The sequence below is a fragment of the Canis aureus genome, chromosome 21 (genome assembly GCF_053574225.1).
Source record: "Canis aureus isolate CA01 chromosome 21, VMU_Caureus_v.1.0, whole genome shotgun sequence".
In the NCBI taxonomy this organism is placed as follows: domain Eukaryota; kingdom Metazoa; phylum Chordata; class Mammalia; order Carnivora; family Canidae; genus Canis; species Canis aureus.
In genome coordinates, this window is record NC_135631.1 from 826,587 (window position 1) to 853,393 (window position 26,807).

General features: G+C 44.4%; 2 protein-coding genes and 1 long non-coding RNA gene across 16 annotated transcripts in view; 1 reads left to right on the forward strand and 2 right to left on the reverse strand.

Moving 5' to 3' along the window:
- Positions 1–1,474: 1,474 nt before the first annotated feature.
- LOC144292129 (uncharacterized) lies at positions 1,475–13,548 on the reverse strand. Its single transcript, XR_013359626.1, has 3 exons — positions 13,334–13,548; positions 11,184–13,157; positions 1,475–4,129 (listed from the first exon to the last, which is right to left on the reverse strand). It is a non-coding gene; the product is annotated as an uncharacterized LOC144292129 (long non-coding RNA).
- The window catches only part of TMEM216 (transmembrane protein 216), a 29,950-nt gene continuing 16,468 nt past the window's right edge, over positions 13,326–26,807 (forward strand). For 4 of the 8 annotated variants that reach the window (XR_013359623.1, XR_013359624.1, XR_013359625.1 and 1 more), the window contains exons 1-4: positions 13,326–13,686; positions 14,233–14,334; positions 14,631–14,723; positions 17,376–17,577. Coding sequence is in view for 3 of the 8 variants with exons in the window: in XM_077861932.1 (XP_077718058.1) it covers positions 13,674–13,686; positions 14,233–14,334; positions 14,631–14,723; positions 17,376–17,577 (410 nt within the window). In the remaining 5 variants the exon portion in view is untranslated. Of the gene's footprint in view, positions 13,687–14,232; positions 14,335–14,630; positions 14,724–17,375; positions 17,578–17,865; positions 18,357–21,423; positions 24,500–26,807 lie in introns of those variants that run through there. The other 4 variants (XR_013359622.1, XR_013359621.1, XM_077861934.1 and 1 more) reach the window with 3 other exon arrangements.
- Positions 17,375–26,807, reverse strand: part of CPSF7 (cleavage and polyadenylation specific factor 7) — a 28,360-nt gene continuing 18,927 nt past the window's right edge. For 5 of the 7 annotated variants that reach the window (XM_077861912.1, XM_077861909.1, XM_077861911.1 and 2 more), the window contains one exon: positions 21,712–23,686. The gene's annotated coding sequence lies outside the window, so the exon portion shown is untranslated. Of the gene's footprint in view, positions 20,217–21,711; positions 23,687–26,807 lie in introns of those variants that run through there. The other 2 variants (XR_013359620.1, XM_077861908.1) reach the window with 2 other exon arrangements.

Consider the following 26,807-nt stretch of genomic DNA (forward strand, 5'->3'; position numbering starts at 1 on the left):
GAAGGTTTGTGGCAACCCTGTGTTGAGCAAGTCTATTGGCACCATTTTTTCTAGCAGTATTTGTTCGCTTCGTGTCTGTCACATTTTAGTAATTCTTGCAACATTGCAAACTTTTTCTTTGTGGTTATATTTGTTATGTCCTCTGTGATCAGTGATCTTTGATGTTGCTATTGTAATTAATGGAGGCACAATGAACCACACACACGTTAGGGAGAAAAGTTAGGCCATAGATGTTCAGCATGCTGTGACTGCTCCACCGACTGGCTGTCCCCCATCTCTCTTGCTCCCCTCTGGCTTCCCTATTCCCTGAGACACAACAGTGTTGAACTTAGGCAAGCGAATAACACTACAATGGTCTCTGAATATTCAAGTAAAAGAAGAGTTGCACGTCTCTCACTTAAAAGCTAGAATGACTAAGCTTAGTGAAGACGACCTGTCAAAAGTCAAGATGGGCTGAAAGCTAGACCTCTTGTGCCAAACAGCCAAGTTGTGAACGTGAAGGAAAGTTCTTGAAGGAAATTAGAAGTGCTGCTCTGGTGTTCCCACAAATAAAGCAAAGCAGTCTTGTTGCTGATACAGAAAAAGTTCGAGTGGTTTGGATAGAAGATCAGACCAGCCTCAACACTCCTTATAAACCAAAGCCTAACCCATGGCAATGCCAAAACTCTTCAATTCTATGAAGGCTGAGTGGTGAGAGAGCTGCCCAAGAAAATTCTGAAATTAGCAGAGGTTGGTTCATGAGGTTTAAGGAAAGCAGCCATCTCCATAACACACAAGTGCATGGTGAAGCAGCGGTAGGACTGCTGAGGCAAGACCCTCCTCCAGCAAAAAGATTATGGCTCACTGAAGGCTCAGATGATTTTTAACAATTTTTTTTTCATTTTTTTAAAGGATTTATTTATTTGTGGGGAGGTGGAGAGAGACTCTCAGGCGGACTCCCTGATGAGCATGGAGCCCAAGGCAGTGCAGGAATGGCCCCCACAACCCTGATATCATGACCTGAACCCAAACCAGAGTCAGATGCCCAACCTACTGAGCCACCCAGGTACCCCAGCAATTATTTTTTAATTAAGATAAATATGTAGGGTATTTTAGACATAAAGGTAGTGAACACTTTGTAGAGTACGGTACAGAGTAAACCTAAGTTTTATGTGCCCTAGGAAACCAAAAAATTCATTTGACTCACGTTATGGCAGTATTTCTTTGTTGTGGTGGTCTGGAATCAAACCTGTATTATCTTTGACATGTGCCTGTACTCCACTTGGGCATTGTAGTATGAAAGGAGCCATAGATGATTTGTCAGTGAACGGATGCAGCTGTGTTCCAGTAATACTGAGAACACAGATTTGAATTTCATATCATATTCATGTGTCACAAAATATTTTTTGTAGACTTTTTTTAACCATGTAAAAATGTAAAGCTATTTTTAGCTCAAGGGAAAAACAGGCTAGATTTGCCCCAGGCCATAGTATGCTGAGTCCTGGTTTAAAAGGCTAGAATAAAGTTCTAGGGAAAGAGAGACTATAGGTAATCAGCTGCACTGTCAAGATTTTAATAGTTATTAGAAAAGAAAAGGTACAGTGTTTAAATAAACCATGTAAGACCCCATATCCTGTAATTGGAACAAGTGATCTAAAAAAACCTAACAAGGGCAGCCCAGGTGGCTCAGCAGTTTAGCACTGCCTTTAGACCAGGGCCCAATCCTGGAGACCCGGGATCGAGTCCCATGTCGGGCTCCCTGCATGGAGCCTGCTTCTCCCTCTGCCTGTGTCTCTGCCTCTCTTTCTCTTTGTGTGTGTCTCTCATGAATGAATAAATAAAATCTTTAAAAAATAAATAAATAAAAATAAAATAAAAGTTAAGCACCTGCCTTTGGCTCAGGTCATGATCCCAGGGTCTTGAATGGAGCCCCATGTCAGGCTCCCTGCTCAGCAAGGAGCCTGCTTCTCCGTCTCCCTCTCTCCCCACTGCTCTCCCTGCTTGCGCTCTCTTTCTCTGTCAAATAAATAAATAAAATCTTAAAAAAAAAAGATTTATGCGGTTAATCTTCCCACTGCTCCCACTGCTGTATTTCAGCCATTGAGTTCCTTCTCCATCCCCTCCCTGATGATCTACATTTACTTGTATACTTCTTATAAACAGTGTAACATTTCAGAAATATTTCTACCAAAAGCAAACAAACATACAGTTTGCCATAATCCCATCCCAGTCATTTCAAATATTTGACAATATGTATATATATTTTATATGCAGCTGTGATTATGGGGAATATGCCGTAAAACAGTTTGCTCCTCTCCTACTTGTTTTTAAGATGGAATGTTAAATTAACTCCTTGGGGACAGTCAGCTTTCAGAGTTCAGAGGAAAGAAAAGTATTTTACAAATGCTTGGAGACTTTATTAGTAGGATAAGGTTGCTTCTGGCTGAGTAGTGCCTCAGTAACTAAAAAAAAACATAAAATATAAAAATTATCTTTTTAAAGGGCCTCGGAATTACTGAAGGAAAGAGGACTGGGGGACCTGAAATTCTAAAGTAGGGAGAGTCATAGAGAAGTGAGCTGACAATTTGCAGCAGATTTTTCTCTGGGGGTATTTGCTGATTCTGAGTTTGAGCAAGAAGCTAAAAATCCATGCATTGCCCAGATAGAGGGTTATAGCCAGGAAAAAGTCTGCTGAGCCAGGTTATCTGATAACACTGGAGAAACAAAACTGAGGGCTGGAGGAGCTTAAAACACAAACAATCATCTTCTCAAGATATTTACCAAGTCTTGGGGCCAGAGGCTATCTTTTTCAGAGCAAAGCTCTGAAAAGCAGAATAGAATTTTTGGCAGATATATGGTACTGATAATTAGAATTCAGGACCCGCCAGTGGGAGGGAACTGTGAACAGATAAAAAGCTCAGGACTCCTTACTAGGAACAAGATGAAACAGGTAAGCTGACACTTATCAAAATTGCTGTAGCCTCAAACCATTTAGTTCCCAAGTGAGTTGACACTATATTTTTATACATAATTTCTGGATCTAATAATTACTGGCAGTCAAGAGATAGGCCCATATTATTTTTATTTTTTTATTTTATTTTTTTAAAGATTTTATTTATTCATTCACGAGAGACAGACAGAGGCAGAGACACAGGCAGAGGGAGAAGCAGACTCCAAGCAGGGAGCCTGACATGGGACTTGATCCTGGGTCTCCAGGATCACTCCCTGGGCCAAAGGCAGGCGCCAAACCTCTGAGCCACCCAGGGATCCCAGGCCCATATTATTTAAAACCAGAGTAAAAGAATAGAGAAGAGTGACCCAAATACTGAAGAAAGCAGACAAAGAGTTTATGATTGAGGGTTGTGCTCTCTTTCTCAAGTAAATAAAATCCTTTTTTTTTTTTTCCTTTTAAAGATTTTATTTATTTGAGAGAGCCCAAATAGAGCAGCAGGCAGAGGGAGAAGGAGAAGCACTGAGCAGGGAGCCTGACACAGGGCTGATTCCAGGATCCTGAGATCATGACCTGAGCCAAAGGCAGACACTTAACCAACTGTGCCACCCAGGTGCCCCTAAATAAAATCTTTAAAACTAACAGGGCAGCCCCGGTGGCTCAGCAGTTTAGCGCCGCCTTAGCCCGGGGTGTGATCCTGGAGACCCGGGATCGAGTCCCACGTCAGGCTCCCTACATGGAGCCTGCTTCTCCTTCTGCCTGTGTCTCTGCCTCTCTCCCTGCAGGGAGCCTGATAAGGGACTCGATCCCAGGACCTTGGGATCATGACCTGAGCCAAAGGCAGATGATCCAACACTGAGCCACCCAGGTGCCCTATATCCAGGGACTTCTAATAATGGCTGAGATCCTGTTGGAATGAGGAACAGAGCAGAAAAAGCATTTAGGAAAACAATAGTCAAAAATCTCCCTAATTTGATGAAAGAGAGATTTATAGATTTAAGATACTTCACAAACCTAGAGAAACACAGAAAGGCCATCACTAGGATATCCTGGTCAAATCATTGAAAGCTAAAGATGAAAAGCAAATCTTGAAAACATCAAGAGCAGACAACATACCTCATATAGAGGAATAACAATTGATGGTTTGCTTCTCAGTAGAATTTGGAAGCCAGGAGAGAATGTAACAACATCTCTAAGATACTAAAATGAAAAAAAAGGTCAAGTCAGAATTCTGCATTCACCAAAAATATACTTCCAAGAATGAAGTTGAAATAGGTATTTTCAGATAAAAGAGAATTAGCTGTCAACAATCCTGCACTACAAGAAATGCTAAAGGAGTTATTTGGCTTGAAGGAAACGACAGATGGGAATTCAGATTCTCAGAAAGGAATAGAGCACCTCAGAAATAGTAACCAGTTAAAGACTTTCTTTTTGTCTTTTTTTCCTGTTAATTTCTTTATAATACATATGCATTTAGAATGCAGTTTTTTTCCCTAGTATACAGAATATTGATCAGTATATGGTAAATATACTGGGCCATAAAGCAATTCTCAATTTAAAAGAGTATGCTCTTTGACAATAATGGGGCTGAGCTAGAAATCAGTAACAATAAAATAGCTAGGTGGTTCAATCTAGGTCCAATCAGGAGACAAGCTATACAATCATTTAAACATAAAAAGGGTATTAATATAAAGAATTAATAAATTATGGCAAAAAGAATAACTACAAAGATGTAAAGAGAATTCTAAAAGGGGACCTGAGGACTGAGGGAGAGTACTCAAGAAAGGACAAACTTGGCAAGGTCCCCCAACCCCAAGGCGGGGGTTCAGACCTCACTTCAGCCCACTGGATGGTAGACAAGTTCACTGGTTTAGCTAGGCCGGAGCTGCTTCACAGTTGTCAGGCAAGACACAACCCTCTAAACACAGGTAAGCTGAGGCTGGTGAGCAGGTGCAGGGAGTGTAAGGATACCATCTGCAGGCACCAGGCCCAGAGCATACAGTATCCACATTGGAAAGATTGCAGGAAACAACCTTCAGGCCACAGGTGAGCCAAGGCTGTTGGGAAGGTGACCAAAAGAGTTAGAGGAGTGTCCTGTGTGATGAGGCCTGGAGTGCATGACCTCCACACAGGGCATGGAGGGCCATGGGAATTAACCCTCCAGCGAGAAGAGCCAAAGTTGGTGAACAGATGTAGAGAGCGAGTTGGGGCACTGCTGTGGGTATGTGGTGTCCATGCCTAGAGGGGTCTGGGAAAAATGATGGTCCAGGGCAAAGGTAAAAAAGACTGAGGGTACAGATGCAGAGAGTTAGGGGGTTGCTCCAGGTGCAAGGCCTGGAGCATGCAGTATCCTTTTCAGGAGGGCCACAGCAAAGTAGTCATTGGGATTGGGACTGGACCAGGTCTGCCAGGTTGCTGAGGGAGTGTCTGCTCCTGGTGTGTAGCTGGAACAGAGCACCAGCTGATGGCCCCTGATGGCCCCTGATGGCCCTATGCACCTGCACTGCTGAGAGACCATGGCACTGGAGCACGGAAAAACAAACCAGAGCTCACTGGAGCCAAGAAGACAAATCCTTTCCTTCCTTGAGTGTCCCTCCACTGCCCTCTACTGACAAAGCTAACATCATGCTCACTGTAAGGAAGGAATGCTGAGTCCAGTCCATTATCAAAGAATAGGTACTAAAGGGTGAACCTGGAGCCGAGGCAAAAAATAGGTAACAAAATCCATCTTTTTGACTACTCAGATTCCATATGTGCTCTTCGATACATATTTGAACTTCCCTATCAGTTACATTCCTACCAATAAGATAGATCTATCCTTAAAAGTGATGTTCTCACCTTTCTCACAAATGAGAAGACACTGTCCCAATAGTCACTGTATCCAGAACTGACTGTAGTAATTACTCCACAATTTTAGTCCTAGTTCCACTAAATATTCTATTACCTAAAGATTAAATTATAAAGTTGACCTCCTACAATTTGTACATTAAAAGGGAAGTAAAAAGGAGAAAACAGTGTGTACAAATAAACACAAAAATAAAAGAAAAACATGCAAAGCTATTGTAGTCTTCATTTTTCTAGTTGGTCATTTTTGTAGCTAGTCCAAGGTCATAGTTGGGATCCATGGCTTTCTTCTTCAACTACCTATTCCATATTTCCCTTGTCTTCAGCTGAGCTTCTGCTGCTCTGGGCTCTTTACCTGGTAGAGGGACCCAAAGTCTCATTCTAAAAGATCTTGGTCCTTAATTGCCCTGCTTTTTGGGTAGCATGGATGCACTCAGAGGTGCCCCAGAGAATCCTCTGGGTTCCAGACAAAGTCTTCCTAGCCTCCACTGTATAGCAGCAGTAGAAATTTCCCTTGAGAATCAGCATCAATTACTCCAGCCAGTAGATTGGACCCCCTCCCTTTTCTTCACCCAGTGGTTTATGTGTGGGGCATAAGGAGCCCCATATGGCCAAGTGGCAATCCTATCTTGTAATTCAATGGTGCCATTGTTACATCCCTTTGTGGAACATTCCTCACTTGAGAAGTAAGATTTCCAAATCAGCAGGCTCAGATTTTTCAGGATAAGAGGCAAAAACTCTGTGGATTGATACAGTGTAATAAGATGAGTCATTCCTACTCCCACCTCTTGGTACCTGGATCAATTGTATGCTGGCCAGGGGGATGAAGCACCATATAATGGTCTCTGATTCAAAGATGTACTTTATTCTGTAAATCAGCCATCATTCTTTCATGGATTGTCTCCCACCTGGTGCTATAACTGAGTCTTCAGGAAGCTCTTCCACTTTTTAGTGAAGCCCCCTGGTTCCAGGTGATGAAATATGTGTGGGAAGTTCTGTTAAGTCCATGGGCATAAGCCCATTGCCACACTTCCTTTGCTGTGAAATGAGTATCTTGATCAGATTCAATTTTGTAGAGTACGTGGTGAATGTACATGGTGTTTCTTTTGGGAGGGCCCTGGGAAATGACACTCCAGAGCGTGGGTGGGCCAAGGTTAGTGGGTGGGTATGCAGAAGAGTTGGGGCACTACTGCAGGGGTAAGATCTGGAGCCTCTGGTGTCCATATCAGGAAACCTCTGGGAAACACCCTCTGGGATGCAGCAAGCTGAGCTGGTGGGCAGGAGTACAGAGGGAGCTGGATGCTTTGCAGGTGGTGAGGCTTTGGCAAGTTCGTCGCCAAACCTGGGCTGGAGCTAGAGGATTGCTGCAGGACCCTCCACTCTTGGCACACAGCTAGGGCAGAGCACCACTGGATGTCCCCCCCCACATACACATCTCTGACAGACTGCGCAGCAAGAGCAGATGCATACTGGAACCAGGAAAGCCCCTTTCTTCCTGCAGTATCCTTCTAGTATCATCTTATCATCATGCTCACTGCAAGGGAGAAATTCTTAAGAGTCTAGTCTGCTACCCCAGAATACAGAATAGGTGCTGAAAGGTGAATCTGGAGCTGAGGGGCAGTATATTGATAGTTGCCACACTGGGAAAACACTAAATATTTAGCAGTTAAATAATACACTTGTAAAGAATTCATGGATCAAAGAAGAATTCACAAGGGAAATTAGAAAGTACTTTGAATAATAATGAAAACATTAAAATGCCTACAATGCAGCTTTTATTAGAAAACAAATTTTTTTTTAAAGATTTATTTATTGGGATCCCTGGGTGGCGCAGTGGTTTAGCGCCTGCCTTTGGCCCAGGGCGCGATCCTGGAGACCCGGGATCGAATCCCACGTCAGGCTCCCGGTGCATGGAGCCTGCTTCTCCCTCTGCCTATGTCTCTGCCTCTCTCTCTCTCTCTGTGACTATCTCTGTGAAGCAGAGACACAGGAGGAGGGAGAAGCAGGCTCCATGCCGGGAGCCCGACGTGGGACTTGATCCCAGGACTCCAGGATCGCAGCCCGGGCCAAAGGCAGGCACTAAACCGCTGAGCCACCCAGGGATCCCCAGAAAAAGAAATTTTTTAAAGATTTTATTTAGAGTGAGTATAAGTAGGGGAAGGGGGCAGAGGAAGAAGCAGACTCGCCCTTGAGTAGGGAACCTGACAGGACCCTGAGATCATGACCTGAGCCGAAGTCAAGATGCTCAACTGACTGAGCCCTGAAAAAAAAAAAAGATTTAAAATCAGTGTCTTGGGGCACCTGGGTGCCTCAGTTCGTTAAGTATCCTACTCTTGATTTCCGCTCAGCTCATGATCTCAGGGTGGTAGGACTGAACCCCTCATCGGGGTCCGTGCTCAGTTCAGTATCTGCTTGAGATTTTCTCTCCTCCCTCTCCTCCCTCTGTCCTTCTCCCCGCTCACCTGCTCACTCTCAAATAAATAAAATCTTTTAAAAATTAAAAAGTAAATAAAATCAATGGTCTATCACTTTATCTACAACTAGAAAAAAAAGAGCAAAGTAGAAAGAAGAATAAAACCTGGGACGCCTGGGTGGCTCAGTGGTTGAGCGTCTGCCTTTGGCTCAGGGCATGATCCCAGGGTCCGGAATCAAGTCCCACATCAAGATTCCTGCATGGAGCCTGCTTCTCTCTCTATGTCTCTGCCTCTCTCTCTGTCTTTCATGAATAAATAAATAAAATATTTTTAAAAAATGAAAGAGGGAATGTTCCTATAGATCTTATGCATATTAAAAGGATCAGAAGGTTATCGATAGTCAATTTTATGCCAATAAATTTGATAAGTGTTATGAAATGAACAAATTCATCAAAAGACACAAATCACCAAAACTGGCTCAAGAAAAAAAGAGAAATTGAATTCATAATGAAAAGCCTTCCCATTAAAGAAAACTTCAGGTACAGATGACTTAATTGATGAATTCTATCAAACATTTGGGGAAGAAATAATAATCCTATATAAACTCTTTCAGAAAACAGAAAAAGAGAAGCATTTCCCAATTCCGATCATTTTATGACACCCTGATATCAAGATTGACAAATATTTCACATGGAAACAAAACTATAGATTAGTATCCCTCAAGAACATAGATGCAAACAGTTTTCAAATTCTAGCAAATTGAATCCAGCAATGTAAAAAGAATAACAACATAACATGACCAAGTGGAATTTATCATGGAATGTAAAGTTGGTCTCACATTTAAAAATCAATACGTGAAATTCACCAAATCAATAGAATAAAGGAGGAAAGGCATTTGATCATTAAATAGATGTAGCTGTGATGAAATTCACACCCATTCACGATGAAAATTCTCCGTAAACTAAGAAGAGAAATTTCCTTACCTGGTAGAAGGCATCTCTGAAATACCATACTCAATGGTGGAAGACTGAATGTATTCTAGAATTGGGGAAAAGGCACAGATATCCACTCACACTACTTCTATTCAATATTGTATTAGCTGGCCCAGAGCAGTAGGAGAAGGAAAAAGAAAAAAGGCTTATGTTTTTTTGAAAGTAAGCTCTAGGCCCAATGTGGGGCTTGAACTCATGACCCAGAGATCAAGAGTCACATGCTCTACCATCTGAGCCAGGCAGACACTCCAAAAGGCATACATATTGAGAAAAAAGAAGTAAAACTGTCCTTAATCGAAAATGATCACCATGAAAGATGCCTGAGTGGCTCAGTGCTTGAGCGGCTCAAGGCGTGGTCCCAGGGTCCTGGGATTGAGTCCCACATTGGGCTTCCCACAGGGAACCTGCTTCTCCCTCTGCCTATGTCTCTGCCTCTCTCTTTCTCATGAATAAATAAATAAAAGCTTAAAAAAAAAAAAGAAAAGAAAGAAAATGATCACCATGAACATAAAAAATCCTAAAGGATCAACAAAAAGTCAGTACAATTATATGTTAGTTTGATTTAGCAGGACATTGGATTACAAGATGCAGCCATATTAGCATGTAGAGGGGAATTTATAACCTTAAAATACAAATATTAGAGAAGAAAGACTGAAAAGGTAAGCTTTAGGTTTCCATCTCAAAAAGAACACCAAGTAAAACCTGAAGAAACTAGGACAAAGGAACTGAGGACGAGCAGAAATCTGTAAGAGAAAACAAATATAGAGTGAAGAAAAACCAGAAGTTGTTTCTTTAAGAAAGATTACTAAAATTGATAAACACCTATCAAAAATAATCGATAAAGGGGCATCTGGGTGGCTTGCTTGGTTAAGTGTCCAATCCTTGATTTCGGCTCAGATCCTGATCTTGGGGTTGTGAGATTGAGCCCTGCGCTGGGCTCCATACTCAGCTGGGAGTCTGCTTGTCCCTCTCCCTCTGCTCTTTTCTCTCTCTCTCTGATAAACAAAATCTTTTTTTTTTTTTTAAGATTTTATTTATTTATTCATGAGAGACACACAGAGAAAGAGGCAGAGACACAAGCAGAGAGAGAAGCAGGCTCCATGCAGGGAGCCCGACATGGGACTGATCCCAGGTCTCCAGGATCACACCCTGTTCTTTTTTTTTTTTTAAAGAACAAACAAAATCTTAAAAAAATAATCAAGAAAAAAAAGTCAGGAAGAAAAAGGGGCTATCACTATATATCCTGTAGGCATTAAAAAACATGAGGCTGTTATGAGAAACTTCGCATCAACACACTTGAAAATGTATAAAAATGGGAAGATGTTTTAAAAACACAAATTTTTCCAAACATTACTCAGAAAATAGAAAATCTGAATCTGAAATCAAGTATACATTAAAGAAATTTGGTTATGATAAAATCTCCTACAAAAAAAATCCAGGTTTAGGTGGCTTCATCAGTGAATCCTTCTTCTAAAGAAATAAAGTATTTTACACAATTTCCTTCATGTAACAAAAAGAAGAAATATTTCTCACCTCATTTCAGGTGCCCAACTTAACCTTAACGCCTAACTTGACAAGGTCCTTACAGGAAAGTAAAATTACAAACCAATCTCTCTCATAATGTATGTAAACACCTGAACAAAATATTAGCAAATGAAATTCAATGATATATAAAAAGTGTACTATAGCTACTAAACATCCCCAAGACCACCTCCAGACTCACTGATTTGCCAGGAGAACTCACAGGACTCAGCATACTTTGGCTATGATTTATTATAATGAAATGATACAAAGCTAAAGTCCGTAAAAAGAAAATGTGAAGTCTAGAAGAGCAAGCTTCCAAGAATCCTCTCCCAGTGGAATTACATAAGATTTGCCTAATGTCTCTAGCAGTAAGTTGTGATAACATGTATGAAATGTTGTCTACCAGGTAAGGGACTTGGGTGTCCAAGGATTTTATTGGAGGATAGCTACATAAGCAACCTCTATTTAGCACATACTTACCAAAATTTGACTCCCAGAAGGAAGCAGGTGTTCAGCATAAACCACATAGTTTGTACAGTTTAGGCACAGTGAGCCACTTTGGAAAGGTGGAAACACTTTTGAAACCAAAGTTCCAGACCCCAGCCAAAGACCAATCTTGCAAGTAGGACTTCCTAAGGACAGTAGTCTCAGGCCTGCTATGTCAACTCTTTTCTACATAATATCATAAGCAAATGTGTTTCTTCCCAGGAATGCAAGCTTAATTATACCCTTGAAAATCCATGTAATTCATCCCATTTGCAGAATAAAGTGGAGAATCATAGGATCATCTCAAGGGCTGCAGAGAAAGTATTCAATAGAATGTATCATTAACATTTCAGCAAACTAGGAAGAGAAGGGACTCTCTTAAACTGAGAGTATCTGCAAAAAAAAAAAAAAAAAGTCCTTATTTAACATATTGATGGTGAAAGCTTTTTCTTTTGAGAACTTTTAAGATTTCTTAGCAACTTTCAAATTTGCAATACAGTATTATTGACTATAGGTCATCATGAGGTACATTACATCCCCATGACTTATTTGTTTTATAACTGAAAGTTTGTACCTCTTGATGCCTTTACCCATTTTGTCCTCCACACACCCTTCCACCCTCCCCTCGGGCAGTCATCAAATTATTCTCTAGGAGTTGAGTTTTGTTTTAGATTCCACATGTAAGTGGAATCATATGGTAATTGTCTTTCTCTGTCCTATTTCCATTTGGCGTGAAACCATCAAGGTCTATCCATGTCGTTGCAAATGGCAAGATTCTCATTTTTATTATGGCCAAGTAATACGCCATCGAATATATACAGCATATCTTCTTTCTCCACTCATCGGGAGATGTCCATTTTTTTTTTTTTTTTTTTTTGGGGAGATGTCCATTGATGGACGCTTAGTCTGTCCCCATATCTTAGCTACTATTATAAATAATGTGGCAGTGAACACAGCGATGCATCTATCTTTTCAAATTAGGGTTTTGTTTTCTTGGGATGAATACCCAGTAGTGGAGTTACTGGGTCATGTGGCATTTCTGTTTTTAATTTTTTGAGGAACCTTCATGTTTTCCAGAGTGACTGCATTAAGACACATTCCCACCAACAGTGCACAAGGGTTCCTGTTCCTCTGCATCCTCGCCAATATTTGTTACTCTCATTCTTTTGATAATAGCCATTCTGACAAATGTGTGGTGATATCTCACTGTGATTTTGATGTGCATTTACGTCATGAGTGATGTTAAGCATCTTTTCATTTGTTGGCTATCTGTATGTCTTCTTTGGAAAAATGTCTATTCATGTCTTCTGCCCATTAATTGGATTGTTTTGGTTTGTTATTGAGCTGCATAAGTTTATATATATTTTTTGATTTTTATTTATGTATGATAGTCAGAGAGAGAGAGAGAGAGAGGCAGAGACACAGGCAGAGGGAGAAGCAGGCTCCATGCACCGGGAGCCCGACGTGGGACTCGATCCCGGGTCTCCAGGATCGCGCCCTGGGCCAGAGGCAGGCGCCCAACCGCTGCGCCACCAGGGATCCCGGTTCTTTACATATTTTGGATATTGACCTCTTCTCTTATACACGACTGCACTGTAGGGATGCCCGGGTGGCTCGGCGGTTTGGCGCCGCCTTCAGGCCGCTCACAGGACTTGGGTGCAGGAGAACCGGCTGCTGTGCGGCCATCCCTGCCGCTCGCTGCGCTAGGGGCCATTCGGTCTCACCATCTACTTTGGGTCGCGGCAGGTGTGCTCCCAGCCATCCTTTACGAAAAGGGCGAGCGGGGCCAGACGGTGGTTTTCAGGGCTACAAGCCGCGTTGTTGCTGTTGGCGACGGTCGAGCCTAGGCAGCGGCGTGACCCGAGCGGTCCGCGCGGTGTCCATGCGCGGGCGTAGCCGTGCTCCCCCGGAAGAGCCTGAAGCCGCAGGGAGGGCAGCTGGCGCGTCTTCCTCCTAGAGACGGACCATCTGAGGCCCCAGGCCGTGGGCGGGGGAGGCACGTGAGCGGCGGTACGGGGTGGGCCTGCGACCGCCCAACACCCTCCTCCTCGCGCGGCCCCGCGCTCCTGCAGCTCCCAGCCCCGCCCCCCGCCCCCCGCCCACACACGCTGGAGGCCGAGCCCGGCCGCGCGCCCGTCGCTCACTGTGGGGTTGTCCTGAGGAGAGAACCGAGGGCGCGGCCCGACCGCCGCCGCTTCCCCCAGGTGCCGCCACCCGCGTCGGGGGCCCTCGAGACCTGCCCCTGCCCCGGGCCTCAGCTTCGCGCGCCGCGACGGGCCCGACCGCAGCCCAGAGCGCGGACGCCGCGTCTCCTCCCCGCGCAGGCGCCGCGGGCCCGGAGGCCGCCCGGGACCCCGAAGACCATAGAGTCCGCGGGCGGGCAGAGCGGCCGGAAGCAGGGGCCGCTCCATCCCCGCTTCCGGCCGGGCCTCGCTGCTCCGGGAACGGCTGCGGCCGCGGACGCAGTTTCCATGGGGACAGAAGATGGCGTCGCGAGGTGAGATTCTGGAGGTGTGTGTCTCTGGTCCTGTGGCCCCCACTGTCCCTCTGTCCCCCGCTAGAGCTCTCCTAAACGCTTCGTTTTCGGGCGCCAGGGACGCCGCTCGTCGCTCGCGTAGACTGGGGTTCCGCAGCCTCACCCACCCGGTGCCCGAGGCCTCGAGGTGCGGGTCTCAGCAACCCCCACATCCTGGGCTGGGCCTGTTCCGGGCCGGCTCGGCTTCGAATCCGCTGCGTGTCGTTGAACAGGCCGGTGCTGGCCTCCGCGCCCTAATTTCCCAAATGGGGCGCAGCGACGGGATGAGATCTTAGACTTTCACCCCGAAGCCAAGAGCCGGCTTCGGCGTGATCCCGGGGACAGAAGCGGATCCTGGAGGCCCCTGCACACGCACACACCCTCGTTGTCAGCAACAAGAAGTGCCCCCAAGAGGCCTTTCCCTCCAGCTGCGACCTCGTTTCCTTCAAGTGAGGCACAAAACCATCCGGAGGGCAGAGGGTGACAGGCCGTCTCGCACACCCTCCTCACTTGTGCTCATCTTTTCAGGTAAACGGCTGTCCTCCACCCCGCTGGAAATCCTGTTCTTTCTGAACGGGTGGTACTATGCTACCTATTTTCTCCTGGAACTCTTCATATTTCTGTATAAAGGTAAGGCCTGGGGCGTGACTAACCTCGTCCCAACATCCCTTCCCCACTTCAGCCCAGAGCCAACTCCCATCAGGAGCCTTATTTTTCATCCTTTTCGTTGCTCCTTTTTAGAGAAGTGTTTCCATCATTAACACACACTGAGTTGACATACCCTGCAGCAGGCTAACAGATCCTGTCCACATCTCACTGACTGGTTCATGGAAAGCTGATAAGACTCATGCCCTCTTTATTCCCAAGTGTGGGGGAGTTCTTGTGGGTGCTCTTATGTTTGCAAACTCTGGCTTTTGTGTCGGCAGCTCTCCTCCTACCATATCCAACAGCCAATCTAGTACTGGATGTGGTGATGCTTCTCCTTTACCTCGGAATTGAAGTAATTCGACTGTTTTTTGGTGAGTGTTGTCCAGAGAATATTTCCATTCCTTCTCAGACTGCTATCTGTAACTTAACAAGAGGTACATAACCTAGTTTCACAATAAGAGATTGGATCTGATGGAATGTCCCATTACTCCCTCTCTGAAGTTTCAAGCTGCTTCATTTTCTGGGTCAGGCTTTACTAGTTTGTTGCTCTGTAGAGACAGAAGTGGGCAGTAGCATGAGTTTGTTTTGTTTTGTTTTTTTAAGATTTTATTTATTAGAGAGAGAGAGAGAGAATGAGAATGAGCAGGGGGAAGGGCAGAGGGAGAAGCAGACTCCCTGCAGAGCAAAGAGCCTGACTTGGGATTCAATCCCAGGGCCCTGGGATCATGACCTGAGGCGAAGGCAGATGTTTAACCAACTGAGCCACCTGAGATTTTAGATAGGTTCTTCCTAACTTCCCAAGTGCTATGAGAGCCTGCCTGATTCCTATTACTAGCTTGCTTAGGAGAATAGATTTGACTATAACTCCATGTTCAGGGCAGTATATGTCACACAAGAAAGCACTAAGGTCCCCTCTTCTCTCTGAACAGGATTTCTTTAGGACAAGTTTTTTATCCTCCCAGATCCAGAGTAGATTCCTTATTAGTTAGAAAATATCTCATCCCAGGAAACAATGTTAAAACACAGGCTGAGAAAAAAGAGTATTTGCAACATATGTAACAAAGATAGAAGGCTCACAGGAGTAACTAAAGATGACCTAATTTTAAAAATTGGTAAGGGACACTAATAGGGAGTTCACATAAGAATAATCACAGAGAATCATTAATCATGATAAAATGTCCAAACTCATTAATAAAAAGCAAATTGAAACAAGGTAATAATTTCATCCATCAGATTAGAAAGATTTCCGAATACCCATTATTGTAATGGGTATGAGGACCAGGTCTTTCTATTCCACACTCTTTGGGAATATAAGTTAGAATAATTGTTTTTGCTAAAGTTTTGTCATGTAAAATTTGTATTATTTTTAAAAATATTTATTTATTTGAGAGGGAGGGCATGAGTGGGGTGGAGGGGCAGAGGGAGATGGAAAGAATTTCAAGCAGACTCCTCACCGAGGACAGAGCCTGATGCAGGGCTCAATCCCATGACCCTGAGATCATGACCTGAGCTGAAATCAAGAGTCGTACCCTCAAGTGACTAAGTCACCCAGGCACCCCTAAAATTTGTATTTTTTTCTGAGACATAACAATTACACATCTAAAACTGGTTGGTAAAGAGACAAACACTTCCACAGATATGCAAAGGTATCTATAGGAGGTTTATGGCCACGTATTTTGTAACATCAAAACATTAGAGGGGTGCCTGGCTGGCTCAGTCATGGAGTGTGCAACTCTTGATCTCTGGGTTGTAAGTCCAAGCCCCAAGTTGGTGTAGAGATTACTTAAAAAAAAAAAAAAAAAATTTTAAAAAAACATTAGAGGGTGCCTGGGTGGCTCAAATGGTAAAGCATTTGCCTTTGGCTAGGTCATGATCTCAGGGTCCTGAAATTGAGCCTCATTGGGCTCCCTGTTCAGCGTGGAGTCTGCATCTCCCTCTGCCTCTGCCCCTCCCCACCTCATGCTTGTTCATGCTCTTTCAGATAAATAAAATCTTAAAAAAAAAAAAAATCGGAAACAACTTAAACATCTAGCAATAGGGGATTAGTTAAAATATGGAATTGCTTCCGTGAAATTGTTCATGGCCATTAAAAAAAGAATAAGGTAGTTATATGTGAAAAGATACATTAAATGGGAAAAAAACAAGTTGAAAATAGTATGTACAGTGTAATTCTATTTTTATTTTTTAATTCTATTTTTGTAATAATAAAGAGTAATATGTAAGTATACAGACATAAAAAAACCTGGAACAGTATGCATCATTCTATAATAATGGTTATCTCCAGTGGGGAGCCATGGGGTCTTTTAGTTTCTATATTTCCTAAAATTATTTTCTGTATTTATGTTAGTTGATTCTTTTTTTTTTTAAAGATTTAATTTATTTATTCATGAGAGACACACAGAGAGAGGCAGAGACACAGGCAGAGGGAGAAGCAGGCTCCAAGCAGGGAGCCCAATGTGGGACTCGATCCCGGGTCTCTAGGATCAGGCCCCGGGCTGAAGGCGGTACTAAACCACTGAGCCACCGGGGCTGTCCTAGTTGAAAGATGCTCAATGATTATATATTGTAATTAAAAATATATATATAGGGACGGCTGGGTGGCTCAGCGGTTGAGCATCTGCCTTCAGCTCAGTGTGTGATCCCAGGTTCTGGGGATCGAGTCCCACACTGGGCTCCCTGCGAGGAGCTTGCTTCTCCCTCTGCCTCTCTGTCTCTCTCATGAATTAAAAAAAAAATAAAAAATAAAAAAAAAATTTTTTTTTTCCCTGAGTAAAGAAGCTGTTGTCCCTTGAGTGGGAGTCAGACTTGAAGCAGGACCTTTGGAGTGAATGACTCCATCCTGTGGCACCTCCAAAGCCCTTCATTTTTAGCACGCTAGGACCCTCTTTATAAATCTGCCTATCCCCATTCAGGATGATTTTTCTCTGCCTTGCCAGTCCGTCCCATCCCATTCCCTCAACCTTTTCTCTGAGCCCAGGGAAAGCAGGCCACTTGGAGGTGACTCCATGGGCTGTATCTGACAGGTACAAAGGGGAACCTCTGCCAGCGAAAGATGCCACTTGGGTTTAGCGTGGCCTTGACCTTCCCATCTGCCATGATGGCCTCCTATTACCTGCTGCTGCAGACCTACGTGCTCCGCCTGGAAGCCATCATGAACAGCATCTTGCTCTTCTTCTGTGGTTCAGAGCTGCTGCTTGAGGTGCTCACCCTGACTGCTTTCTCCAGGTACTGCTGCTGAGGGTTCATTTCCTGTCACCTGAGGGTTGGGTTCCCAGCTCATCCTAGGGAGGGATTCCTTGTTCTTCTGAAGCTTGAGGGGTCTGAAGGACTTTCAAGGGGAAAGGGGATTCCTATGGGACTGCTTTTTCTACTCAGGGTAGACGGTTACTTAGGGAAGACATTCTCTTTGTTCTTTGGGGCCAAGAGGCTTGAAATACAGAACAGTTCAGGCCAGCTGCTCTTGTTCACTGGTCTTTTAACATTTTCTTTTTTTTTTTTTCTTTCTGCCATCAGTATGGACAGGATATGAAATACAAAAATTTCAGCCAGCAGCCCTTATGGGCTGAGACCACAGATTCTTCTGGTCTTTAGCCACATCAATGAGAATTGGTGGGTCAAGTTGTCCTGGGACAGGTTGCAGCTTTTCCTCAACACAGACATTTGGGCAGCAAACAGCATAAGGCCACTGGGCATCATCTTCTAAACCAGGACCATCAACCTAAGAGACTGTTCTACACTGCAGTGTAGGGAGGGGCAAGGTTGTCCTGTCCTGGCCCTTCTCAGAACCAGTTCTCTGCTGACCTCAAGTTTTCTTTGATCCTCGTGGCCAGAGCATCTTGTGTGGACCAGGGAGGCTCCTTGGGCTTCCAGCAGAACCAGAGCCACATCCTCCCCATGCGTGCTGTGCCATACCTGTCACATGGGCAGAGAGCCTCCGGATGCTTTGCTCCCAGGGTGATGCAAAAGCCTTTCATTTCAGTCCAGAGACTGAGCTCCAGACCTTCTTTTAGCGGCTCATAGTGTTATTTTTCTACTTTCATCATGAAACAAACATTATTTTATAATAAATGTATATTTTCCATCATGGGAGTTGAAGCCTTTTCCTTCTGGCACCTATTCCTAGAATTTCATCCACTCCAAGAGAAGGTAGGGACTTTCCCAGCCAGTGGTTTGTTTTCAGGCTGTGCTTAGCAATCCTATGCAGACACGAAGGCAGTGATTTTCTCCTCTCAGCTCTAGCCTAAATTAATCCTTAAAGGCATTGTTAACTTATGTATCTTCTTCAGGCCTGTCATCCGGTAAAAGACTGCTTATATTCTTCACCTCTGCCTCAAAGCCAGCTTTTCTCTCATTCCTCTTACAGATGATTGTCAGCTTTCCAGAGTGAGGCATGAATAATTAGAAAAAGCATATTCAAAACTTGGCAGTATTTTTTTTGTCATTTATTTTAAAATTTCAAGTTAATGTAAAAGGAACTTTTTTTTTTAAAACTGGGGAAATGTTGCCCCACATGAGCATATAATTCATTCATTCCCTTCCCCAAGTAACCATCTTTTTTTTTTTTTTTAAGATTTTATTTATTTATTAGAGAGAGAGACAGGCAGAGGGAGAAGCAGGCTCCATGCAGAGAGCCTGATGTGGGACTCGATCCCAGGTCTCCAGGATCACGCCCTGGGCTGAAGGCGGCACTAAACCACCAAGCCACCAGGGCTGCCCCCCAAGTAACTGTCTTTAAAACTATTTCTCATCTTGGTTGGTAGTGGCTTTTTTCTTTCCCCCCAAAAAGCTACCAGGAGCCATGACAGACTCCACTTTAGAAAACCTTGAGCCATATGGCCCCTCTGCTGTCAGGGGAATCCTAGACTATCTGCTCTTGCTCAAAGTCAAAAGTTAATTGGTCTTTAAGCATTTCCATGCTGGCTTTTAATTCTGCTTATTTCCCGTGATGGAGCTCATTCTCAGCCTATGAAGGTCTCTACTGGCCAAAGCGCTGATAATTTTGGTTTCCACAAATTCTGTGTTCTTGACTCCTGGCTGCCTTTGGGGTCTATCCAAGAACTGTAGTAGACAACTGTAATCCACTACAAAACAGTAACCAAAAATCCAGTAGGTACTTCCCTGATACTTCAGTCACAAACCCTGACTTTCTGCAGCTCACACTGCTGCTTTCTCTAGCTTTTTTTTTTTTTTTTTTTTTAAGATTTTATTAATTTATTTGAGAGAGAGGGGAGGGGGGACAGAGGGAGAAGCAGGCTCCATGCAGGGAGCCTGACATGGGACTCGATCCCGGGTCCCCAGGATCACACCCCGGGCTGAAGGCGGCACCAAACTGCTGGGCCACTGGGGCTGCCCTCTCTAGCTTATTTTAAAGACGTTGCTAGCATCAAGCTAGACAGGAACTTGTTCTCCATGGCCTCCCCATTTCTTTTAGAGGTTCAGTAGTTAAGGTCACTCTGCTGGCAACACACATAAATGACTGAAAGGCTCAGTTGGAAGTTTAGAAGTGACCTAAAATTAAAAGGGACCTTAGAAAGGGATCTAATCCCCCACTTTGCAGGCTTAGAGAAAGTAACAGCCAGGTAATCATACTGATTACCAACAGTTGAATCTAGAAATCTTGTCCTTGGAGTCTCAGTCTAGATCAAGTAAATTCCACTCCTCAGCAGGTACCACTTGAGGATGAGAATGAGTGGTTGGAAACAGGTTTAGAGCAGAAGTCCTCTTGTTGATTTCATGGTTCTCCAGGAGCTTAGTGCCTTGTGCTGCTTGCAGATGGTTTCATGGGTGTTCATTCTTCCTGGTGCTTGCTGGAGCCACCATGTGAAGATAGAGTCAAGCCAGGGTAGAACGTCCTACAACAGAAACTGAGGCAGCAGAGGATGGGAATGAGCATAGTCTTTCAGGGTTAATGTGGTCAGATGCTATCTTCACTGAATGCCAAGGGAAGCCACCTTACAGTCCATCTAGATAGGATCAACATTCTGGAACAGTAGAGAGGACCTGAGTAAAGGAGCAGGCCTTGGTCACACAGACTGGTAGAGATATTCTAGACCTGCTCAGATATTCACACTCCTGGCTAGAACTTCTCTAGAGGCTGAGGTCTGGCCCAGTACAGGAGACACTTAGGACACACAGATTCAGGTTTCTGGCTCTGTACCATGGCAGCAGTGTCTAGGAGACGAATACTTACCCAGTGCCTGGCAGAGTAGACTTAATCCATACCATGATCCTACAAGGCAGAAGATCAACTCAAATGTTAAGTCAACCTGTATCTGAGGGCATTCAGCTTAAAAAGAGTTGGGGTTTGAACTAAGAGTAACACAAAGATCATTCCCTTTGTTACACCATGGTAACTCTTCAATGAAGAATGTGTTTACATCTCTAAACTACCAGTCCTCACAATTTAATTTACATGAAATTCATCTAGAACATAAAAAGTAGATTTCTAGACTTCATGTAGATGTGGATGCAGCCCAAGAATGGGCTTTTCAAAAAGCAAGCACAACATGTAACCAAGATGGTTGGAACCATCAAACTTGCCTTGAGAGCCCACTCTTTATTTCCCACATGCTGCACATGGTCATAGAGCTTTGGGGGCTTTCTCTCCCTCTGAAGGTTTCTTGCTTTTATGCTGATCTTGCCTTTGTTGGTCCCAGCACACATTATGTATCACCTGGTCTCTGGTTCATCTTCTATGTAAGCTCTTTAGTTACAAGAAGCTTTCTGGAATTCCAAACTCTCCCACAACACTCTGCTAAACTTTCCCGATGTTTAGACCATAGTCCAATTTCTAAAACCTGCTCACATTTGTTTGCTCAGATTCTTAAAACAATGCCATGTGGAAGGCAGAACAGCTATGGGTGGGTCTCAGCCCACAGTCCACTGCTGGTGTCCATAGGTGGTGTAAGCAGGTGGGGGCAAGCATAACCTCCTGACTCCAAGCAGAGTCCTCCCACCCAGAACTTGAGAACATCAGAACTACTAAACTCTAAGGGGAGGACACTTAACTCAGGGAATGAATCTTAGGAATCTTGAAGCATAAAGGACGACTTGGAATTTTTCCTCCCTTAGTTTAGATGGCTAAGGAAGCAAGCTAACCCACAAGGGGGCACTTGCAAAGATCTGCACCAGAGGCCCCCTAGTGTACCGCAGGCAACCATACCCGACCTGTGACCTGCGATTCCAGCTCAGAACTCGGGGCTTCAGCACCATCCCATAGCCTCTACATCAGTCCCAGCCCGTGTCCCAGAAACCTCAACAAATCTATTCAATGCGGAATCCAAAAAACAGCTCACACCCCATTTATTATTTAAAAATATTTTGTTACAAAAGGAAAAAAATACAATGCAGTATAAAAGATTGACAGCGTCATCAAGTTTATTACACAATTTTCAACCTATCAGAAAGACAAACAAATCACCGACAACAGGGGGACGGGGCCTTGGCCTTTTTGAGGGCTGGGTTTTTCTTTCCTTTTGCTATCAGGAAATAAAACTAAAATTTTTGTCATTGAGTAAAAACAAAACAAGAATGGGGAGAAAAAAATTCTCCGGGTAAACGGCTTTTCTGGTATTCTATATATTTTTTTTCCTTAAACTGTCACCGTACTTGGTTTTCTCTACATTTTAAAAAGACACCCGGAGCTGCTCCCGAGGATAAGCACATTACTTAACGCTTGGCCAGTTGGGCGGGGGGCCATGTTCTGAAGTAGAGGTGGGGATGGGGTTGGGGGGACAGGGGGAAATAGCTACAAACTGTAGCCTCTGTCCCAAGGGAATGTGCCTGTCCAACCCTGGGGGCCCCCTCACTGACTGACCATGGGCTAGGTCAGAAACGTGCAGGGCACAGAAGAAGGGTTGGGTCCAACTCAGTCTCTCCCCTCTGAGCCAGAAGGGTCTCCAGTGGCCCTATGTCTCACACGCCGTCTCATCTCCTGTTAGATGTCACATGCCCTGTAAATGCATGCAGAAGCAGCAGCCATCGCCCTGTGGGTACCGCAGGACCCTGTTACTGCTGCTTCCATCAGCAGCAAACACACAACTTGGATGTTCTGTGAAGAGCAATTCCATTGGCCTGTGTAGAAAATGACCCCCGAGTGGTGGTCCGTAGGACTCTGAGCTGAGCTCGTTCAAGTCAGGCTCCACTTCCTCCTTGCTCCTCATCAGAGGCAGGAAGTACCTCCACATAGAGTGAAGGAAACTATTAATACGTCAATAGTCCAAAGGTGGAAAGACCCCAAATTTATGACTACCTGCCTATTAGTGCCAGGTTATCCCACAGTAAGTAAAAGTATGTACCTGGGGGATGCAAGCGCATGCTCACATTGAATCTGAAGAAAAGCCTATATGGAAGTAGGCCTAGCCTGCCCTAGCTTGCCTCCTCTCCTACCCCTCCCGGTACTTCACAGGGCTTCTTCAGTGCTGAGGTCCGATGTCCCCATCTCCCAAGGGCAGCATCTTCCTCTAAAACAAGGAAGCAGCCTTCTTGGGGGAGGGGCTCCATGTGTGAAACAGAAAAGCCCCAGGAAAGGGAACACCTAGTACAGCTGGTTACTGCAAGAGGCAACCAAGCACGAAGCAGCAGTGGGTGGTAACTGGCTCTGCCAGGCTCCCAGCAGCAAGCAACCTCATGGCCTTCTCTGCTTACCAGGGGCAAGTCCAATGAGGCGGCTGGGCAGCAGGGAGGTGGAAAGACTCAGTCCTCTGGGAGGTCAGGGAAACAAACTGTCAGTATGGAAGAGGGAAAAGCAAGAACAGGAGAAGCTTTTCATATGGGAATTTCCGTTCTCAGGATCCCTCCTCAAAGGGCTGAGAAGGTAAAGGAGTTAAACAAAGAAGTGGTATGTTAGCAAGGGGATTAGACCCTCTTGGCCCCATCAAACCTAATGCTGAGGGCAGGACCCTGGGCTTATTTTGGCACACCCAGTCACTTCTCCTAGATCCTGCACGGAGAAACCGTTTTCTGTGGGAAGAAAGTCTTCCCATCAACCTCACCACTGAATTCCTCCTGGAGAATCAGAAACTCCTACGTTTCCTTGGACAAAGCATCATTCTCTATGGAGACCAGGGGCCTAGACATGTTTTCTTCCTGTCTGCCACCCCTTCCAACCACATGGAAGTCTTTAGGTTCCTTCCCCTGACAAACAGGAGGTGTGGGATTGGGAGGGCTGCCAGGCAATCTTCCAATCTGTAGGGCAGAGGGTATTCCCTGGGTGTCTGAAGGGAGTTAGGGGTTTGGAGGAAGGGAGAGGGGTGGAGTGGCCTCCGTCCTTTAGTCCTGATCAAGGTGAGGAGATGCAAGTCCATTAAAAAAACATTTGCTTCCAACCAGACTCCTGCAATGAGAACATCAGAAGAAAAAGAAAACACATGTTAGAGATTATCTTCTGATTGATGTGTTTACAGGAATTATACTGGCATTGTCTAAAGTTACAATGTATGAAGTGGGAGTATATACACAGACAGAATGCAAGCCTGGGAAAGTGAAGGAAAGAAAGCAGGATTGTCTGGAAGTGTCTGGGTACTGTCCATAGTGAGGGATGGTTGCAGGAACTACAGTGAGTAGAGAGAAAAAGCAGTAACATCTCACTTTACGGTTAGGGAGAAACAGACAATGAAATGAAGTCTCAAAGCAGTTTGACTAAAAAGGAGACTTTGGCTGGAGAAATATGAAACTACGACAATCCAAAAAGAGTTGCAATAAGGGAATATAGGGAGTTGAAATACCATTTCAGAAAATCTGTTCTGAGCAACTCTGAGCTTACCTTAAGGGGAGGGGTAAAAATCTGGAAATGGGAGGTACAATGGTAAGAAAACAAATGTGCACATAACCAAATCCATTAACCCACAAACACCCAAGAGGCCCTAGCAGGGAGCATGTACTTAACACAGGAACTCCTAAACCCTCAAGAAGCCCTGTTTAACACATCCTTATGCATCCGTGTGCGCGTGCACACACACACAGAACCAAGGATGTACTAAGCTATACTAAAACTCAAGGGATTTTAAATCTTTCCCCAGACGACAGCTTTGAGTAAGGGGCCAAGTAGCAGCCTCATATCAAGCAAGAGTTATCTGGCCAGGCCAGAACAGAGAGCAGAGCGTGGAAGTGAAAGAATTCGTAGTCACAATTAAGAACTTCCACTGAACAGTAAGGCACTGTTCAGCCCCTCACCACATCTCTGCCAAACCTAAGGCCCCTAGTATGCCCAGCCCTTGTTCCAGGGTTGCAGTTATCAGTCAGCGGGGAGCAGCCTGATCAAGCTGACCGCATAAAGGAGAATGAACAGCGAACAGGAAAAAGAGAGATTAAATCAGGCTTAGGACTTCTACTAATGGCCAAACCCATAATATAGCCTCCACGCAAATGCTCACTCTTTATGTATGCACTTCTTTAAAAAAAAAAAAAAAAAAAGACTTTATTTATTCATGAGAGAGAGAGAGAGAGAGAGAGAGAGAGAGGCAGAGACACAGGCAGAGGGAGAAGCAGGCTCCATGCAGGGAGTCTGACATGGGACTCGATCCCAGGTCTCCAGGATCATGCCCTGGGCTGAAGGCGATGCTAAACCGCTAAGCCACCCACGCTGCCCTATGTATGCACTTCTGTAACCTGGAGGAACCACCTAAGGAAAAAACATCCACAAGCAGCCTGCTCCTTCTACATACTACTATTTCGGCTTGGGAGCCTCAGAATCTGTTCTAGAAGTTTCTGCCTTCTAGCTTCTCTAAACACCTATGCTCGCAGCTACTTGTCTCATTTCCTGAGAAAACTCTGAAGCCCGCAGTGCCTCTCCCCTTCAAACCATTTGGGTTTCTGTATCTTTGTACTGCATCAAAATTGAACAGAATGTTTAGTTTTCACTGGACTGGGAGGAAAGGAATGAGGGGAGAATGATTATATTTTAAATACAAGAATATCCCCAAATATGAGCCAATAGCTGAGAACTACAATAAGTTGAAGCCAAAGCCACACATTACCTAAGAATATCCTCAAATTCCAAAGCATACACACATATACTCCAAAGGAGATGTAATGGAAACTGTTCAAAACAAAACAACAAAGGATAACTAATACATCAGGAGAAATCAACTGTTGCACTCAATTCTTACAGGTTGTGGTTACCTTTGGTGGTAATGTTTGGAGGCAGGCAGAAAGGATGGATAGAAAAGCTTGCTGTTGTATTGCTGCCTCTAGATGGAACAAATCCTTTGGCTCTCAGGAACACTCATCCGTACAATATAGACACTAGTATTTTTAACTAAAATGTGTCATACACAGAACTTCCAACAGTTCTCCAGCTAAATGGACCCACATACCATCTCCCCAACACGGAACCTCCTACATCACGACTTGGTGACTGAAGATAGAATGCAAAGTCCTTAAGATGAGAATGTGAGCAACTGACATTTTTTGGGTTTCTGATTCAGTTTTTTGGACTAGCTATCTGGATGGAATAACCAATATACCTAAAGGATAAAAAATGGGAACCTGGAAAACCTTTTTCCTCCTGTTGTCATAGGCTCACACCAGCCAAATGACTGTTTTCTGAGAACTAGAGGGTTACAGGTTCTTCAGAGTTATTCAAACTGCATCACTCTCATATGGAGGAACACTTTATGAGAAACTCTCATTTTACAGGTGGAAAAAATGATGCAAAATGACAGTCTCAGGTTCAGATGTTTAGTACCCAAAATGCTAGTCCATCAGTGGATCTCGCAATTTCTCTTTCAAAAGACTGTTAGAAGGAGAGCCACCAGGAATGGTGACATGCAGTTACATGCTCTAACTGCTAACCCAAATGTGGCCCTAGAGATTATAATTCATGGTCTGCATGGACAAGTACCTCCCTGGTCACTATTCTCTAGTCTTTTCCAGTATGAAGGACCCATGCTGTGAGCAGCAGAATTAGGGGAGAGGTGACACTCAACCCCACAGCAACACTAGCAACTGTGTTAGCTCAAACAAGAGCAGGGAGATGCTGCTACTACCACAGCAGGGATGGGACAGGAACAAAGGTCTACCCTAACACCCACCCTCCTTTCCACTCCAAGGCCGAATTAGGCCAGAGTCCACTTCCCCTGGAGAAATATGGGTACCTCCCTAAACTCAGTTTGTCGCAAAATCTAGAAGTATCTAGCACCCACAGCCTGTTAGTTTTATATAGATTATCTCAGATTTCAGTGATACCATGCACTTTAAAATGTTGTGGAATTGAGTGTTTTAGAAACAGAAGGGAAGCAGGTAAAAAAATGTTAGTTAACCTTTCATTTTCCCACTTACCTCCTACAGAAGACAACAAAAAGTAATTTCCAGCTAGAACCACTTTTATCAATGCAGATAATGCAAACAATAAAGTCGAGGGCAGCAGCCAAACATAACTGAACTCCTTTCTTGTTAGTAGGTTATCAGTGGGCCAAACATGGCACTTTCTGTTTACAGTCCAGCTATTGCTAGTG